We start from the raw sequence: 19,548 nt of genomic DNA, 5'->3' as shown, positions 1-19,548 counted from the left end.
TTCATGGACTATCTTGATGGTGAGAGTCAATTTCAAGAACCATTTGTGATAAAAACCCTTATTTTAACTATCTGTTGTTCATCAACTTTTTTTTTAGTACCTACAGATATTCAACGTTCAAACATATTTGCCTGTTTAATTTGATTTAATTAGCGGCTTCGGTCACTCAATTTATTAGTAGATCAAATATAATAATCAAATTTGTATTGGTACGTAGTGCCTTCAGGTATCCAAGGAAATATTTTGGATAAACAACATGGCACAATTAGGTTGTGAATAAACTACCACGTGTAATTGAAGATGTAGGATAGATAATTGGACCCTGTCCAAACTTGTGCCAATAACATTTTCTTTCCACTCTTTTGTGCACAATGATATTCTACCGAGGATTTGGCTCGGATTCAATATAAATCGCACAATGAGTCAAGTGATAAATATGTATCAAACTTATCATTTATGTGAATTAGACTTGAGACATTCCGCTTACTATGTTACGTTGCTAGTAGCAGAGTCAAGATTTTCAACTTATAGCCATAGAGAGGGCCCTTTTGATAGTTATATTATTTGGACCTGCTTTCAAAACCCAGTAACAAGTTGGGTCAGGAAACCACCAAACAAGGTAGAGGATTAAATCTTAGGAAAACTAATGAAAAAGGCTTGAAAACTTTGAGTTTTAATGATAAGGACAAAATAAAGGGTAAAGTGAATAGTACCAAGTTTGACTTTTTAGTGTAAAAATATGATTTTTCGTTAAAGTGAACAGTACCGTGGGCTTTTCGTTAAAACTCCCTTAAATCTTTACAATCATTTTTGAGTCAATCTTCAAGTACTAGGGGGGACTTTTAAGGTCCAATAACAAAGAATACATGCATGAATATTTCTTTCAACATAACAGCTAGTTCACATATGCTCTCAAGGTTCTACGCTTATCGGCCAACGACATAGCACATCTGCTTAAGTTAAACCGTATTGGACAACTAGTTCACACACTTAATTCGGTACTAAAATCCGGCAGATCGACATCATGGAAGGCGAAGGAGCTTGTTCACCCCTGAGTCGAGAGCGTCAACATTTCTCCTCAAGATTTTTCTGGTCATGCATTAAGGAACCAAAAGAAAACCCAGATCACAAAACCACAGCCTTCTTCAGGTATAGCAATTCAAGGGAATGCTGAATTCTTAACCATGCTTGAATATAAAGGGTTGATGAGACATTTTTATCAACCGCCAGCACGTTGGTAACCCACCGAGCATACAGCAGGATGAAATGAATCCTTGATTTCAGCGCAAGTGATTGCCACCGGTACGGTGGATATGGTGGAAGGCAAAAGCATAAACTATTAAACACACATATGAATATAACCAAAGTACCTGTTAAGGATACAGCTGCAAGGCTAGACTGCCAGCGCTCTTCATTTCTTCGTTTAATCTGCCAAAAAAGGAAAATTCAACATCTTGCTTATAAAAGCCATCATTATGAGGGACCTAAAAGTTTAACCATCCTAGAACCAAGCACCCAACAGCGACATAAGACAGCGTTACTGAGATACAGACGGCTATCGATGCAAGGCATCACCAGATTTGTTCCAACACAGGGTAACACTTCCTTGAGTAAGTACTTCCGTGACTGGTTACAACAAGAATATGTGCCACACTGTTAAAGGAAAACAGAATTTGGCAAACATTATATGTTTCTATATAACTCATTGACTGCAAAAATCCTTTTTCCAGATGACATAAATTAGTAGGGAAACAAATGACTCCATGTTTTCGCTCGTTCGATTGGTAACAAGCCATCAATTTATATGAAGAAACCAAGTTGCAGAAACCGCTATTCGTGGTTACCGCTATTCAAATTACACAACCATATCACATCATATGCATCAACAATTCTGCGTGATCATACCACTCGGAATTGTAATCTCCCAACATCTATCGAATCACAAAACGAGATGATCAAAGCGTTTAGCAATATACCTGAGACATGAGTTTATATACCGGTTTCCCTTGGTAGCAGCATCAAGAACTGAAATTGAAAATCCAATCACATTGTCACCTTTCAATTTTATTTTTCATAAATTCGGGAAATCAGAATTAATAACAAACAATTCATCCCCAAAATTAAATGTTTATTGCGATTTGTATAAACAGATACCAGATTCTTGAAGGCGGCCAGCAGCTTCACCAAAGCAATGCATGTGATCAGCTGAGTTGCTAGTAACCTTCGTAATTAGAAAAATTACCAAATCATTCAATTTTTCCTTCCGTTTCATCACTTTCTCGATAACCAAACACAAAACAAAATTGAGATGGAAGGAGGGAGAGACCTCTGAGAGGGCCAGGCGGAGGGAGGCGAAGAGGGACGTGAAGCTATCGGCGATGGCCAGGGAGTCTCTCTCGACCACTTCGAGAGCTCGGAATAACTCGGTCTGGTTCAGCAAGGTGGGTTTCGAATCGGTGCGATCGTCCTCACTGGGGTCGACTGTGGATTCAGGACAAGCGTACTGCGGATCGAGGCGTGGCACTGAGATTGGAGCTTTGGAGCTCGTCGGACGGGGCAGTTGAGGTGGTTCTCCTCCGTCTTCCTCCATATTCCCGCGGGCTTTGTTCCTGGTTCCGTCCCCAACCGTCAAGAGTTACCTGTTAACAGAACCAAAAATAAATAAAAGTTACGGCCCTAGTATATTTCTTGACACAAAAAAGGACTGTTAGTTTATTTTAGAAATTGATCAAAATGATTATTATTTTTTAATTACTGAAAAGATGAATTTTAAAATTTTTATTGATATCTTGTTGAATATTGATATTTAATTGATGTATTGGTGAACATCAATATTTAATTTTAAGCAGTTTAACAATTGAGATTCAAATTCTACTCATCTTAAAGTATCTCTAAAGAATATATTAAAATGCATCTTAGAGCATCTGTGCAATAGATAGTACTAACTATTTTGCCAATCGTTTGGTACTACATCGGACTAAAAAGTTGATTATTTATACTGTCTGGATAAGATATCTTCATATTAAAAACAACTTAAAAACAAAAACTAGCAATTGTTGAAGCAATATTAGAAAATATGAAAAATAACAGTATAATTCCAATGATAATAATCATAAAGAAAATCACAACATCAATAGTATACAAGATTAATATATACAACTAGGGAGAAAGTTAGAAATACTAACAAACTTGGAGATTGAGGCTTGCATAAATGCAATGTCCTAAAAACAGAATTTCGCCCCTACTCTTGTGCTTGTAGTTCGGTAGGCGTCCGTCTCCTAGGATTCAACAATCTATAATCCGAAGTAAAAGCACTTCAATCTTCGGGCTCTGGCGAACTTTATATATTCCATACTCTTAAGACACGACTCGGAATTTGACTAACCAAGAATAAAAGACCTTAGAGAAAAACTCTTCTCATCGATACCTTAGATATGTGGGATGTTTTAGTTTATATAGAACTCAAGCCACCCCCTTTTAAAACATTGTGACCGTTGCCTAAGGTTCAAACGAACAGACGCAACTCATGAATTTGAATTCAACTATGACACACAACTTTTATTTTTCATTCATATAAAAATTAAATATTATAATATATAATTTTCAACAGCAATCGGCACACACGCTACATGTGTGCAACTAAATTTGTATTTTATTTTACTACGACTTATCATTAATAAGCACAAATGACAACTCAAAAAAAAAAAAAAAAAAAGAGACAAATAAAAAAAAGAAGAGAAAAGGTAAGAGAACGTGGGGAATGTAGAGACAGAGGAAGAGGATGAGAAAAGTGAGGTTTATTTATTTTATTTATTTATTGAGAAATTAGGTTCTTATTCCTATTTTTATATTTCATTGATTAAAATTTTATTCCTTTTCAAATTTTGATCAAGATCCTTAGTTTTTAATAAATGTCATTTATTTAATGTTAGAAACATTACATTTAGTATATATTTATGAATAAACCTTTTATCATATATTTCTATTTGCAGTTTGTATCCATTTTTAATTTGCAGCTATTTTGTTAACTTGTACCAATTTTCTTTTAAATTTTAATTTGTACCCATACAGTAATTTCTTTTTGTCCCTTATTTCTTTAAACTTTTATTTGTACTCATAATTTTTTTAACCTTTTATTTGTACTCATAATTTATTTATAATATTGACACACCCCGATCTTAGAATCAATGCGTGCTGGCCATCACGTGAGTGTGACGTAACCAAAAGTGCGAAGCGGAAGTAAAGGATATGAGAAATACGAAGGAATAAAAACCAACTACTAGCAGTAATATCCAACTAGCATGCTAGAGTGGGTTTAAGTGTGCAGTACACAATTTCAGAGCATATAAACTAGGTGCAGTCAAGTAGGACTATAATTAAATTACAACACCCGCAGGTGAGTCCTACATGCAGGAAGTCTGTCAGAACGTCGAAGAAAACCTCGTGACCCACCAACTGCTAATTAGAACCTAGAGGGGCGCAAAAACAAAATTGAGTGGGTCAGTAAAACCAAAGTTTTCCAAAACATTTCATTTAAAACATTTCTAACCCCTCATTGTAAAACCTGTATACTTTCCCAGAAAATAACATAATAGCATATACCTTCAAATATCTCAAATCATCAATCTTTATCAAAACCAAAAAGTATGCCATGTCATAATGTCAAAAACAGAATATGAATGCATCAATATAACATGTGAAATAAGGAATCAACCGGAGACCCTGCAGTTGGTCCTGTACGGTTAATCCTATAGCTCAATATCCAACCCAGCCGGAGTCACCACGGTGACCTGTACGGCACTGCTCTGCACATAAGTCGGAACTACCTGAAGTAGTCTGTACGACAAGAATGGTGTAATAATACGCTCTAGTGCTTCTCTCATCAATCATCTGCGCGCATAATCTAAGGTCACCCACTAATCGGAACCACCTCTAGTGGTCTGTACGACTAGCATGTCGGAACCCTCTCATGGTCTGTACGACATGCACCTACTTGGATCCAAGGTGAGCGTGCGGTGCGGTGAATAATATAAGCACTAACACCAGGGGTGCCTGTTATGAGCTCTCAACACAATTCACATCATCAATGATTCACATGAATAACATAAAACTCACCCGATACTCACATGTGCGTCCACATCACCAATTCACGTATATATATACATCAATATCAATTCATATAATTCATAATATGCATGCATGGCATTTGAAAACATACTTTCATATAAATTCAATTTCTGGAAAAAATCAGTAGTATATAGGTATATACGGAAAACAAACTGCCCACTCTGGTAAGTCGATGGGTCGTAACCCCCGTGACATCCCTGGATGCGCTCGTCCTCGGGATAGGTGTCACCTATATGTGAAACAACTATAAAAACGTCAATTAAAGCACATAACCAACAAATCGAAATAACTTTTCATACGGTGCTTAATTTGGGTATATGAATATACCACATCAACCTACTCGATGTCACGGACGTCGAGAAATTTTTAGAAAAAATTTCTGAAGCTGCACGCGCCCCTACGCGCCTGGACAGGCACGGGTCCACGCGCCCCCCACGCGCGTCTCCTACCTCGGCTCGCCGGACTGGTTTTTCCAGTGGTCGGAAAACTGGAGATTTTTCAATCTCCTTGTTCTCCGTCGTTTCTCAACCATTTTCTTCGTATTTTATATAAAAATGAAGCCCTAAGCATGTAGTTTCACGTTATACTACTTTAAGGCTCTAAAAACTACGAAATCTCACCGGATAAATTCCAAGAAAACCGGCCAATTTCGAACCCAATGATCCCGACGTCCAAAACCTTCAAACGAAGCACTCCGAGCTTCCTTGGGACCTCACTAAGCTCACTATAAGCTTAGAATTCCCTGAAAATCAACATATCACGATTGCATGAACAATGAAATAAAATGGGGGTTCGGGTTTCACGTGATTTCGAAGGTTTCACGTCCTAAAACTAGTACCAAACGATTTAGGAGGTCGAAAGGATGAAAAACCATACCTTTTTGGTGTCGATCCGTGAAAGTTCGAGGGTATTGACCCTTGTCCGTACAATTCGAGAGGGAGAGAGAGACTGAACGGAGAAGAGAGAGAGAGCATGGGGGAGGGAGAGAGAAGGGTTGACTCTGTGTGTGTGTTGTGTGGTCCATCTCAAACCATCACCATCCATTTAATTTTCTAACTCCCTAACCACAAAATACAATCCAAATTTTAATCCCACTTAAACTATGTTTCCAAAAGTTTAGGAATGAATGCATTTAGTCCAATATGTCACACACACACATACCTTAATACTCGCCAAGGGTAATTCCGTCATTTCACGTCCCTGATATATAAAATCCCGAAACGGGCTGTGACAATCTCCCCTCCTTATAGAATTTCATCCCTGAAATTCATACGACCAAACAATCCGCTTAATACCCATAAAATAACCTTGGATACATCTCTCTCATTCGATCTTCTGTCTCCCAAGTAGCTTCTTCTATTGAATGGTTCCTCCACAGTACTTTCACCAAGCTCACAGTCTTATTCCTTAGAACCTTGTCTTTCCAATCCAAGATAGTCACTAGTTCCTCATCATACGTCAAATCCGGATTAATCTCCAAAGGTTGAAAAGGAATCACGTGTGAAGGATCTGAAACATAATGTCGAAGCATCGAGACATGAAACACATTATGTACCTTAGATAACTCCGGAGGCAACTTCAACCTGTAAGCAACTTCACCGACCCTCTCAGCGATCTCATAAGGTCCTATGTACCTAGGACTTAATTTGCCTTTCTTTCCAAATCGCACTACACCTCTCCAAGGTGACAATTCAAGAAATTTCAAGAATACCAAATTACCCACATCATAAACTCGATCAGTAGCATGTCTATCTGCTAAACTCTTTTGTCAATCTTGGGCCGCTTTCAGGTTAGACTTAATCACCTGAATATTTTGAGTAGTCTCATCCACAATCTCTGGGCCTTCTAACACTCTTTCTCCAACCTTTGACCAACACAATGGCGTACAACAAGCTCTACCATAAAGTGCCTCAAATGGTGGCATACCAATGCTCGAATGAAAACTATTATTGTAGGCAAATTCCATCAAGTCTAGGCGATCATGCCAAGAATCACCAAACTGTAATACTGAAGATCTCAACATATCCTCCAACGTTTGAATAGTCCTCTCTGATTGTCCATCGGTTTGAGGATGATAAGCAGTGCTGTAAAGTAGTTTCGTACCAAGAGCTTCTTGAAAAGCTATCCAAAACTTAGAAGTAAATCTTGGATCTCAATCAGAAATAATATTCATTGGAACTCCGTGATACTTCACAATCTTCGTGATGAACAACTTAGCCAATTTATTCAGAGGATACTTTTCCCTCACTGGAATGAAGTGTGTTGACTTGGTAAGCCGATCTACAATCATCCAAACGCCATCAAATCCATTTCGTGTACGAGTAAGCTTGTACACGAAATCCATAGTTATATTTTCCCATTTCCACTGAGGAACAAGAAGTGGTTGCATTCGCCCAAATGGCTTCTTTCTTTCAGCTTTAACTTGCTGACAAACAATACACCTGCTTACATATTCTGCAATTTCCCTTTTCATACTTGGCCAATAATAAAATGATCGAATGGTATGGTACATCTTAGTTCCTCCAGGCTGCATCGCATAAGCTGAACAATGTGCTTCATCCAAAATCTCTTTCTCTAATTCCTCATTATTCGGCACATACATTATGTTCTCCTGCATAAGCATGTCATCTGATTCACGAATCCTGAGGTCTTTCTTTTTCCCTTCCTTTCTCAATTGAATCATTTCTTGAATTTCTTCATCAACCCTCTGAGCTTCAAGTACACGATCAACCAAAACTGGCCTGACTTGGAAACTAGCAAGAAAAGCTTCTCTTCGATCTTCTAACTCCAACTTTACTCCAATAGCTCTCAATTCTGCAAGAAGAGGAACACGGCAAGCATACAAAGCATTGAGTCGACCTTGAGGTTTCCTACTCAGTGCATCAGCTACCACATTTGCACGACCCGGATGATACTCAATAGTACAGTCATAATCACTTAGTAATTCCATCCACCTTCACTGACGAAGGTTAAGATCATGCTGAGTAAAAAGATACTGAAGACTCTTATGATCTGTGAAGATCTTACACTTCTCACCATAGAGATAATGCCTCTAAATTTTTAAAGCAAAGATAATGGCTGCCAATTCAAGATCGTGAATAGGATAATTCATTTCATGAATCTTCAACTGTTGAGAAGCATAGGCGATCACTCTATTATGCTGCATCAAAACACATCCCAAACCATTCAAAGAAGCATCATTGTAAATCTCAAAGTTACCGCTATCATCAGGAAGTACCAATACTGGAGCATGAGTGAGGTAATATTTCAATTGCTGAAAACTTTGCTCACAATTCTCGTCCCACTCGAACTTAACATCCTTCCTGGTTAACTTCGTTAATGGTAAAGCAATCATAGAAAAATCTTGAACAAACCGTCGATAATAACCTACTAGACCAAGAAAACTCCGCACCTTAGAGACTGTTCGTGGTTGTTCCCAATTCTCCACTGCTGCTATCTTTTAAGGATCTACTTGGATTCCTTGTGCCGATACTACATGCCCAAAAAATGCCACTTCATTCAACCAAAACTGACATTACTGAACTTAGCATACAACTGATGCTCCCTCAATTTCCTTAATACCAAGTTAAGATGTCGAATATGACCTGCTTTAGACTTAGAGTATATCAGAATATCATCGATTAAAACAATAACAAATTTATCAAGATATTGCTGGAATACCTTATTCATTAACCTCATGAAAGCTGCAGGTGCATTAGTCAATCCAAATGGCATCACTAGAAATTCATAATGTCCATAACGGGTCCTGAAGGCCGTCTTAGGTACGTCTTCATCTTTAATCTTCAACTGATAATATCCAGATCTCAAATCAATCTTGGAGAACACACATGCACCTTTCAGCTGATCAAACAAATCATCGATACGAGGCAATGGATAACGGTTTTTAATCGTTACTCGATTCAATTGCCTATAATCAATACATAATCTCAGAGTTCCATCTTTCTTTCTTACAAATAATACCGGAGCTCCCCAAGATGACGTACTAGGTTGAATGAAACCTTTATCAATTAATTCTTGTAACTGAATTTTCAACTCTCTCAGTTCAGCTGGAGCCATTCTGTATGGAGTTAAAGATATAGGATCTGTACCTGGAAGCAAATCAATAGAAAATTCCACATCTCTGTTTGGCGGCAATCCCGGCAAATCATATGGAAATACATCAGGATAGTGCCTGACTACTCCAACTTCCTCTACACTGTTAGGGACAACATCATTTAACACCACATGTGCTAAGTATCCTTGACAACCCTTCGATAATAATTTCCTTGCTCTCATGGCAGAAATAACTCCATGTCTCACCCCACTTCTTTCACCCATAAAAGTAACCTCTGGTAATCCAGGACGACAAAAGGTAACAGATTTCCCGTAACAATCAATATGGGCACAATTAAAATGCAACCAATCTGCCCCTAGAATCACATTAAAATCCACAATATCTAACGGGATAAGATTAGCTGGCATAACTACACCCTCTACCATCACTGGACACCCAGTATAAACATTATCAACATAACCTTTGTCCCCTCTAGGCATGGCAAACTCTAAATCATATCCTAGAGGCGAAGGGTGAGGTTGAGTCATCTGAGCAAACGTATGAGAAATCACAGAATATGTAGCACCACAATCAATCAAAACTCTAGCAAAGTGACCAAGGATATTTAATGTACCCATAATCAAGTCCGGATGATTTTGAGCATCTTGCAGTGAGATGTGATTAACACGTCCCTGAGCTTGCTGTCATCCACCACGACCTCTGTTGCCTTGGTTACCTTGTCCCTGTGAAGCACGTCCCTATCCTGATTGATTAGACTGTCTAGATGATCCTGCACCACTAGCAACAACCTCTCCCTATCGGGGCTGACCTCCCTGATACCACTGAGATTCACTAGCTGGCATGGAAGAATAAGAAATATAACCCCCAGGGTCTTGGGAATACCCAGTATGAGAATAAAGATCCTGGGAATACTGATACTATCCGGAAGCATAGGGAGCAGCATCACCCTGATAGTGGTAAGCACCACCACGACCCGTCTGACCATAATTGCCTGATCCAAAGTTCTGTTGAATCGGCACTGGAGGTGGCATAGCAGATTGCTGAGTTTTCTGCTGACTCTGGGGACACTGAGCAGCCCTATGTCCCATCTGTCCACAAGTGTAGCAAGCACCACCATTCCCACTTTTCCTACACTCACTATGATGTCTGAAGTTACAACGGCGGCACAACGGAGCAACCAGAACCACCAAAATCTCTCTGTCTCTGAAATCTGGGCCCGCCAGCAAATCTTCCACCTCTCCTCGGGCCTATGACACTAAATCCTCCATTGGAAGAACTCGAACTCGCTCCACTTTTCTTGAAATTCTGCGTCTTACGGGGTCCCTGAATGGAGATACCCTTGCCCTTATCATCATTCTTCTGATTATCATTCTTGTCCTCATCATCCTCTCTGTCACTAGGAAGGTTATCGGAATCCTCCATCCGAACCAAAATCTCAAAAAACTCATGATAATCGGTGCAAGAAAGCGCACTAGCAAAAGTCTGCCATTTCCTCTTAGTTCCCAGCTTAAAACGGCGAAGCATCTCTACCTGATTACCCACTGTATCAAGATCATAACGAGACAAGTCTGTAAACTTCCTGTAATACTCATGCGCTGACATATTCTTTTGCTTCAATCAAGTGAACTCCTGCTTCTTGCGATCGATGTACTCCGGAGGGACAAATCTTTTCTTAAAATTCTCTTTGAATACTTCCCAATCAGCTGCCATCTCAGGGGACATAAACTGAGTTTGATTTCTCCACCAAGCTGCAGGCTCTCGTCCCAAAAACCAAGTAGTGGTCTCAACCCATCTATTAGCAGGAAAATTCCCTTGACTCTGCATCACCTGAAAAGTCATTTCAATATGGTCTAGCCATTTCTCTGCCCCTTCATGACCTTCATTACCCATGAAACGATCCAATTTCAGATTATACATAGTCTCTAGGGGTGTCATCTGAGGAGGAGGTGGAGGGCGGATTGCATTCTGAAAGGCCTGGGCCATCGCTTCCCCTAATTGAGTTATATCAGGGAAATTAGGCTCAGAAGCACGGCGTGATTCCCTATGAGGCGGCATAATTCTGACAAAAAACATCAAAAGATCATTAGAGCATTAACAATTTATACAGGACTGCAACCTAGGCTCTGATACCAAACTGACACACCCCGATCCTAGAATCAAGGCGTACTGGCCGTCACGTGAGTGAGACGTAACCAAAAGTGCGAAGCGGAAGTAAAGGATATGAGAAATACGAAGGAATAAAAACCAACTACTAGCAGTAATATCCAACTAGCATGCTAGAGTGAGTTTAAGTGTGCAGTACACAATTTCAGAGTATAAAAACTAGGTGCAGTCAAGTAGGACTATAATTAAATTACAACACCCGCAGGTGAGTCCTACATGCAGGAAGTTTGTCAGAACGCCGAAGAAAACCTCGTGAGCCACCAACTGCTAACTAGAACCTGGAGGGGTGCAAAAACAAAATTGAGTGGGTCAGTAAAACCAAAGTTTTCCAAAACATTTCATTTAAAACATTTCTAACCCCTCATTGTAAAACCTGTATACTTTCCCAGAAAATAACATAATAGCATATACCTTCAAATATCTCAAATCATCAATCTTTATCAAAACCAAAAAGTATGCCATGTCATAATGTCAAAAACAGAATATGAATGCATCAATATAACAGGTGAAATAAGGAATCAACCGGAGACCCTGCAGTTTGGTCCTGTACGGTTAATCCTATAGCTCGATATCCAACCCAGCCGGAGTCACCACGGTGACCTGTACGGCACTACTCTGCATATAAGTCGGAACTACCTGAAGTAGTCTGTACGACAAGAATGGTGTAATAATACGCTCTAGTGCTTCTCTCATCAATCATCTGCGCGCATAATCTAAGGTCACCCACTAGTTGGAACCACCTCTAGTGGTCTGTACAACTAGCATGTCGGAACCCTCTCATGGTCTGTACGACATGCACCTACTTGGATCCAAGGTGAGCGTGCGGTGCGGTGAATAATATAAGCACTAACACCAGGGGTGAAGGTTATGAGCTCTCAACACAATTCACATCATCAACTATTCACATGAATAACATAAAACTCACCTGATACTTACCTGTGCGTCCACAGCACCAATTCACGTATATATATACATCAATATCAATTCATATAATTCATAATATGCATGCATGGCATTTGAAAACATACTTTCATATAAATTCAATTTCTGGGAAAAATCAATAGTATATAGGTATATACGGAAAACAAACTGCCCACTCACTGGTAAGTCGATGGGTCGTAACCCCCGTGACGTCCCTGGATGCGCTCGTCCTCGGGATAGGTGTCACCTATATGTGAAACAACTATAAAAACGTCAATTAAAGCACATAACCAACAAATCGAAATAACTTTTCATACGGTGCTCAATTTGGGTATATGAATATACCATATCGACCTACTCGATGTCACAGACATCGAGAAATTTTTAGAAAAATTTTCTGAAGCTGCACGCGCCCCTACGCGCCTGGACAGGCATGGGTCCACGCGCCCCCCACGCGCGCCTCCTACCTCGGCTCTCCGGACTGGTTTTTTCGGTTGCCGGAAAATTGGAGATTTTTCAATCTCCTTATTCTTCGTCGTTTCTCAACCATTTTCTTCGTATTTTATATCAAAATGAAGCCCTAAGCATGTAGTTTCACGTTATACTACTTTAAGGCTCTAAAAACTACGAAATCTCACCGGAGAAATTCCAAGAAAACCGGCCAATTTCGAACCCAGTGATCCCGACGTCCAAAACCTTCAAACGAAGCACTTCGAGCTTCCTTGGGACCTCACTAAGCTCACTATAAGCTTAGAATTCCCTGAAAATCAACATATCACGATTGCATGAACAGTGACATAAAATGGGGGTTCGGGTTTCACGTGATTTCGAAGGTTTCGCGTCCTAAAACTAGTACCAAACGATTTAGGAGGTCGAAAGGATGAAAAACCATACCTTTTTGGCGTCGATCCGTGAAAGTTCGAGGGTATTGACCCTTGTCCGTACAATTCGAGAGGGAGAGAGAGACTGAACGGAGAAGAGAGAGAGAGCACGGGGGAGGGAGAGAGAAGGGTTGACTGTGTGTGTGTGCTGTGTGGTCCACCTCATACCATCACCATCCATTTAATTTTCTAACTCCCTAACCACAAAATACAATCCAAATTTTAATCCCACTTAAACCAAGTTTCCAAAAGTTTAGGAATGAATGCATTTAGTCCAATATGTCACACACACACATACCTTAATACCCGCCAAGGGTAATTCCGTCATTTCACGTCCCGATATATAAAATCCCGGAATGGGCTGTGACAAATATACCCATTTTTCATTACAAATGTACCCCTTTATTATATGCAAAATGTATCCTTTGTTTTTGTAAGTACCATTTTTATGTAAAATGTACCCATTTTTTAATGTAAAATCTATTTATTTTTTTAATCTAAAATGTACCATTGTTTTTTATATATAAACTGTATCCATTATTTTTTACATAAAATGTACCCATTTTTTGTCATCTAAAACGTTCCCCTTTTTTGTATAAAATGTATTATTTTTTTGTATGTAAAATGTACTCAATATACCAATTTTTTTAAATGTAAAGTGTAGCCTATATAAATGTACTCATATTTTATAAAAATAAAATAAAATCCCACTTTTTATAACCTAGAATGCACCCATAAGCAATTTTTTTTTAATGAAAACCCAATAAGCAATTTTGAATAATTGAATTGGTAGTGTAAATGAAAGAAAAAAAAAAGGGTTGAGTTTTTATTGGTATTATTGCATTTTTATTTATTTATTATTATGTCATTTATGTGGTAAGGGAGGGATTTCAATAAAAAACCTAAAATGCATAAGGTTTGAGTCTATAACAGTTAGGGACTAAGGACCGCAACCAAACTATTCCTTTTTTAATTTTTACATATGATATGCTATATTTACATGGTTGTGATGTTAGTATAAAAAAACAATAAAATTTGTGTTAGACGCAATTGCTAAATTGTCCACGTTCTTTATTTTTGTTAATTCTAGTAAGACGATTAAAGTGGTAATTTGCCGAAGTTTTTGTTGACAAATAAAGTTTTATTAATATATGGTTCAAATAACCCAACAATAGCATGCTTCCATGGCAAAGACCCACACACATTGCCGAAGTTTTGGTAGCAGCATCAAGAACTGAAATTGAAAATCCAATCGCATCCCCAAAATTAAATGTTTATTATGATTTGTATAAACAGATACCAGATTCTTGAAGGCGGTCAGCAGCCTCACCAAAACAATGCATGTGATCAGCTGAGTTGCTAGTAACCTCCGTAATTAGAAAAATTACCAAATCATTCAATTAGGGTCTAATTAAGGGAAAATTAAAAATTAAAAAAAAAACACAATTTTTTCCTTCCGTTTCATCACTTTCTCGATAACCAAACACAAAACAAAATTGAGATGGAAGGAGAGAGAGACCTCTGAGAGGGCCAGGCGGAGGGAGGCGAAGAGGGACGTGAAGCTATCGGCAATGGCCAGGGAGTCTCTCTCGACCACTTCGAGAGCTCGGAATAACTCGGTCTGGTTCAGCAAGGTGGGTTTCGAATCGGTGCTATCGTCCTCACTGGGGTCGAGTGTGGATTCGGGACAAGTGGACTGCGGATCGAGGCGTGGCTCTGAGATTGGAGCTTTGGAGCTCGTCGGACCTCATCAGACGGGGCAGTTGAGGTGGTTCTCCTCCGTCTTCCTCCATAGTTAAGCTCAATGCTAGGGGACTCATGATAGCTATCCAATAAATCGCTAGTCATAATACTATGCATTTAAATTGAATCCAAAGTGAGTAAATGGTGCGGGAGGTGACATTATAAACAAGCCCATACTCTATATCTAGTAATTCACAATCATCAGGGATGCATGTTTATGAACTCTATGCTTCTCAATTAATCACAACCGTTAATCACATTCATAATTCATAACTCACCTGGGTTTATCTGAGTATCCACAGCATCACAATTATATATATATATATATATATACAAACATCATATGCATATTCTAAATATAAAGCGTTTGGCATGGCAATTCAAATCATAACTTATTTAAATACATTTTCTGGGAAAATTTCAAGCATATACATATATACTTAAAACCAAAAGCCCACTCACTGGTATGTCGAAAGGTCGTAGCACCCGAGTTGCCCTTGACTGCGCTCTTCCTCGGGATAAGTCTCTCCTATATATGAAACAACTATAAAAACGTTAATTTAAAGCACATAACCAATTCTAACTAATAACTTCTCATACATTGATCAAATGGGATGTTTGAATATACCAATGTGATCTACACAACCTCACGAACATCCCTATATTTTTAGAAAATTTTTCCGACCCCTCACGCGCAGCCAAGGCACGGCCAAATGCGCCGCCCACGCGCGGGCACGTGCCAGGCACACTGACGACGGTAGTTAACGCCATCAAGAATATTTCGTCCAAAAGCAAGCATATACCATCAATTATTAACGGCGTCATCTAACGCTGTTAGTATATTCCATCAAAACTGACAGAATATGCCCTTGTCTTCTCCGACGAGTTACCGGACGCCGATGACTTCGTTGGTTTCTAGAATTTATTTCAAAACCTTATATCTTATTCATTTCTTAACCAAATTCCATGAAATTTGAACCAATTTGAAGACCTCACCAAGACGAACAAAGCCATACTTGTGTCGAGGCCTGAAACATCAGAAACCTGCCGGAAAAAGCATCGATATTCTGGTAAATCTTAAAACCCGTCGTTCTCGATAATCCGACGTCCAAATTCTTCCAACGAACCACTCCGAGCCTCGTGAGGACTTCCTTAAGCTACCTGTAAGCTTGAAATCCCAAAAAACACACGATTTTACGATTGCATGAATAGTGACATAAATTGAGTTAGGGTTTTCACGAGTTTTCGAAAAAGTTCTTACCTAAAAATGGTACCATTCAACTTGTATGAACCTCAGGAACACAATGGTGTCCTTTAAACCCTCTATCTGCAAACTTCTGACTAGTTTGTTGTTAATCCATACGGGAGAAAAGGAGAGAGAGTGAGTCCAAGGGAGAGAGCACAGGAGAGAAGAGAGAGAAAGGTACTTTTGTGTGTGTGTGGTCCAAATTGGGTCACCAACCAAACAACTAAAACTTTAAAATTTGATTAAGCCCAAACATTGGCCCATTTACACACACCACCATAAACCGTTCAAAGGCAATTTTGTCAATTCACGTTATCGATAACTTTAATTCGGGACGGGTTGTGACAATCTACCCACCATATAAAATTTCTTCCTCGAAATTTATACAATCATACAATCCACTAATAATCATAAAATAGGCGTGGATACATCTCTCTCATCCGGTCATTTGTCTCCCAAGTAACCTCTTCTACTGAGTGATTTCTCCATAATAGTTTCACCAAACGTACTATCTTATTCCTCAGCTCCTTATCTTTCCAATCCAAAATAGTCACTGGCTTCTCGTTGTAAGTCAAATTCGGATTAATTTCTAAAGGTTGAGGAGGAATCACATGTGTAGGATTTGCAACATAATGACGAAGCATCGAAACATGAAACACATCATGCACCTTGGACAACTTTGGAGGCAACTCAAGCCTGTAAGTAACCTTACCGACTCGCTCGGTGATCATATATGGTCCAATGTACCTAGGACTTAACTTGCCTTTCTTTCCAAACCGCACAACACCTTTCCATGGTGATAGCTTTAGAAATACCCAATCACCTAATCACCTACATTATACATCCGGTCAGTGGCATGCTTGTCTGCTAAGCTCTTTTGTTGGTCCTGGGCCGCTTTCAGGTTAGACTTAATTAGTTGAATATTCTAGGTAGTTTCATCCACAATCTCATGGCCCACCAAAACTTTTTCACCCACTTCTAACTAGCATAATGGCATTCGACAAGACTTGCCATATAGTGCTTCAAAAGGTGTCATACCAATACTCGAATAGTAACTGTTGTTGTAGGCGAATTTCATCAAATCTAAACAATCATGCCAACCATCACCAAATTGCAGCACTGAAGATCTCAACATATGTTTTAATATCTGAATAGTCTTATCTGATTGTCCGTCTGTCTGAGGGTGATATGCCGTACTATAAAGTAATCTTGTACCAAGAGCTTCCTGGAATGCTATCAAGAACTTAGAAGTAAATCGAGGATCCTAATCCAAGATAATATTAACTGGAACACCATGGTACTTCACAATCTTCGATATGAATAACTTAGCTAATCGGCTTAATAGATATTTTTCTCGCACTGGAATAAAATGTGCTGACTTAGTAAGCTGATCAACTATCACCCAAATGCCGTCATAACCATTCTGTGTACGAGGAAGCTTGTATACAAAATCCATGGTAATATTTTCCCATTTCCACTATGGAATGGGATGTGGCTGCATCAACCCAAACGGCTTCTTCCTTTCAGCTTTAACCTGCTGGCAAATGGCACACCTACTCACATATTCTGCAGTTTCGCTTTTCATACCCGACCAATGATAAAATAGTCGAATGGTATGATACATCTTGGTACCTCCTGGATGCATTGCATATGCCGAAATATGCGCTTCATCAAGGATTTCTTTCTTTAACTCTGCATTACTCGACACATACATTTTGCTTTCCTGCATAAGCATACCATCAGTTTCTCGAATTCTGAAATCTTTCTTATTCCCCTGATTCCTTGCTTGAATTACTTCCTAGGTATCTTCATCATTCATCTGGGCCTCGAGCACACGATTAATTAAGATTGGTCTAACTTGACAAAATTAACAAGTAAGGCTTCCTCTCTATTTTCCGCTCCTAACTTCACTCCAGTGGACCTCAAATCCGCAAGAAGAGGAACATGACAATCATAGATGACATTAAGTCTAGTTGGAGTCTTCATACTAAATGCATCTGCCACTGCATTTGGACAACCAGGGTGATACTCAATCGTGCAACCATAATCACTGTAGACCTCAAAATTACCACTATCATCTGGGAGTGCTAGAACAGGTATATGAGTGAGATAATACTTCAACTGCTGAAAACTTTGCTCACAATTATCATCGCACTCGAACTTAAAATCTTTCCTGGTCAACCTCGTCAGTGGTAAAGCATTCACTGAAAACTCCTTAACAAACCGTCTATAATAGCCTGCTAGGCCAAGAAAGCTCCGTACCTCGGTGACGGTTCGAGGTTATTCCCAATTCTCCACAGCTGCCGCTTTTTGAGAATCTACTCGTGTGCCTTGAGCTGATATAACATTTCCCAAAAATGCCACTTGATCTAACCAAAATTGGCATTTGCTAAACTTAGCATATAACTAGTGTTCCCTCAAACTTTTCAACACCAATAAGATGTCTAGCATGCTCTGCTCTAGTCTTAGAGTATACCAGAATATCGTCGATGAAGACAATAACAAACATGTCCAAATACGGCTGGAATACTCGATTCATTAAATCCATGAAAGCAGCTAGCGCATTAGTTAACCCGAATGGCATCACAAGAAACTCATAATGACCATATCGAGTCCTGAATGCAGTTTTAGAGACATCTTCACTTCTAATCTTCAACTAGTAGTAACCAGACCTTAAGTCAATCTTAGAGAACACACAGACACTTCGGAGTTGATCAAACAAATCATCTATACGAGGCAATGGATAACGGTTCTTAATTATTACCCGATTCAATTGCCTGTAATCAATGCACAACCTTAAGGTTCTGTCTTTCTTCCCTACAATTAAGACTAGAGCTCTCCAGGGTGAAGTACTAGGCTGAATAAAACCTTTATCCACTAATTCTTGCAACTGAACTTTCGATTCCCTTAATTCAGTAGGAGCCATTCTATAAGGAGTCAAAGATATAGGATTCGGGCTTGAAAGCAGATCAATAACGAACTCCACATCTCTATCTAACGACAATCTAGGCTAATCATCAGGGAACACATCTGAAAAATGCCTGACCTCACGTACATCCTCTACACTACTAGGAGCATTATCATTCAACACCACATGAGCCAAATATCACTGACAACCTTTCGACAACAATCTTTTGGCTTTCATGGAAGAAATAACACCATGCCTCACCCCGCTAGGCTCTCCTACAAATGTAACTTCCGGTAATCCAAGACGATGAAATGTGACTGCTTTTCCATAGCAATCTATCTTGGCACGAATATAGTGTAACCAATCAATGCCCAAAATCACATCAAAATTAACAATGTCTAATAGAATAAGGTTAGCTGGCATAACAACATCCTCCACCATCACTAGACATCCTGGATATACCCGATCCATATAACATCTCTCC

General features: G+C 39.2%; 2 protein-coding genes across 3 annotated transcripts; both read right to left on the bottom strand.

Moving 5' to 3' along the window:
* Positions 1–863: 863 nt before the first annotated feature.
* LOC114821118 (uncharacterized) lies at positions 864–2,847 on the bottom strand. Of its 2 annotated transcripts, none has more exons than XM_029093004.2 (5): positions 2,327–2,847; positions 2,155–2,221; positions 1,977–2,025; positions 1,371–1,428; positions 864–1,089 (listed from the first exon to the last, which is right to left on the bottom strand). In XM_029093004.2, the coding sequence occupies exons 1-4, from the start codon at positions 2,588–2,590 to the stop codon at positions 1,374–1,376; spliced, it is 435 nt and encodes a 144-aa protein (XP_028948837.1). In that variant the 5' UTR covers positions 2,591–2,847; the 3' UTR covers positions 864–1,089; positions 1,371–1,373. The 2 variants fall into 2 exon arrangements, with proteins under 2 accessions (XP_028948837.1, XP_028948836.1); XM_029093003.2 differs by having other exon boundaries at positions 1,384–1,428.
* A 12,897-nt stretch (positions 2,848–15,744) lies between these two features.
* On the bottom strand, positions 15,745–16,887 carry LOC139191189 (uncharacterized). Its single transcript, XM_070811759.1, has 3 exons — positions 16,666–16,887; positions 15,907–15,954; positions 15,745–15,825 (listed from the first exon to the last, which is right to left on the bottom strand). Exons 1-3 carry the CDS (start codon positions 16,885–16,887, stop codon positions 15,745–15,747), a joined length of 351 nt encoding a protein of 116 aa, XP_070667860.1.
* Positions 16,888–19,548: the final 2,661 nt, after the last annotated feature.

The sequence above is a fragment of the Malus domestica genome, chromosome 14, assembly GCF_042453785.1.
Source record: "Malus domestica chromosome 14, GDT2T_hap1".
NCBI lineage: Eukaryota > Viridiplantae > Streptophyta > Magnoliopsida > Rosales > Rosaceae > Malus > Malus domestica.
The sequence above is the reverse complement of the archived record's forward strand: the minus strand, read 5'-3'. Positions and strand labels throughout refer to the sequence as shown.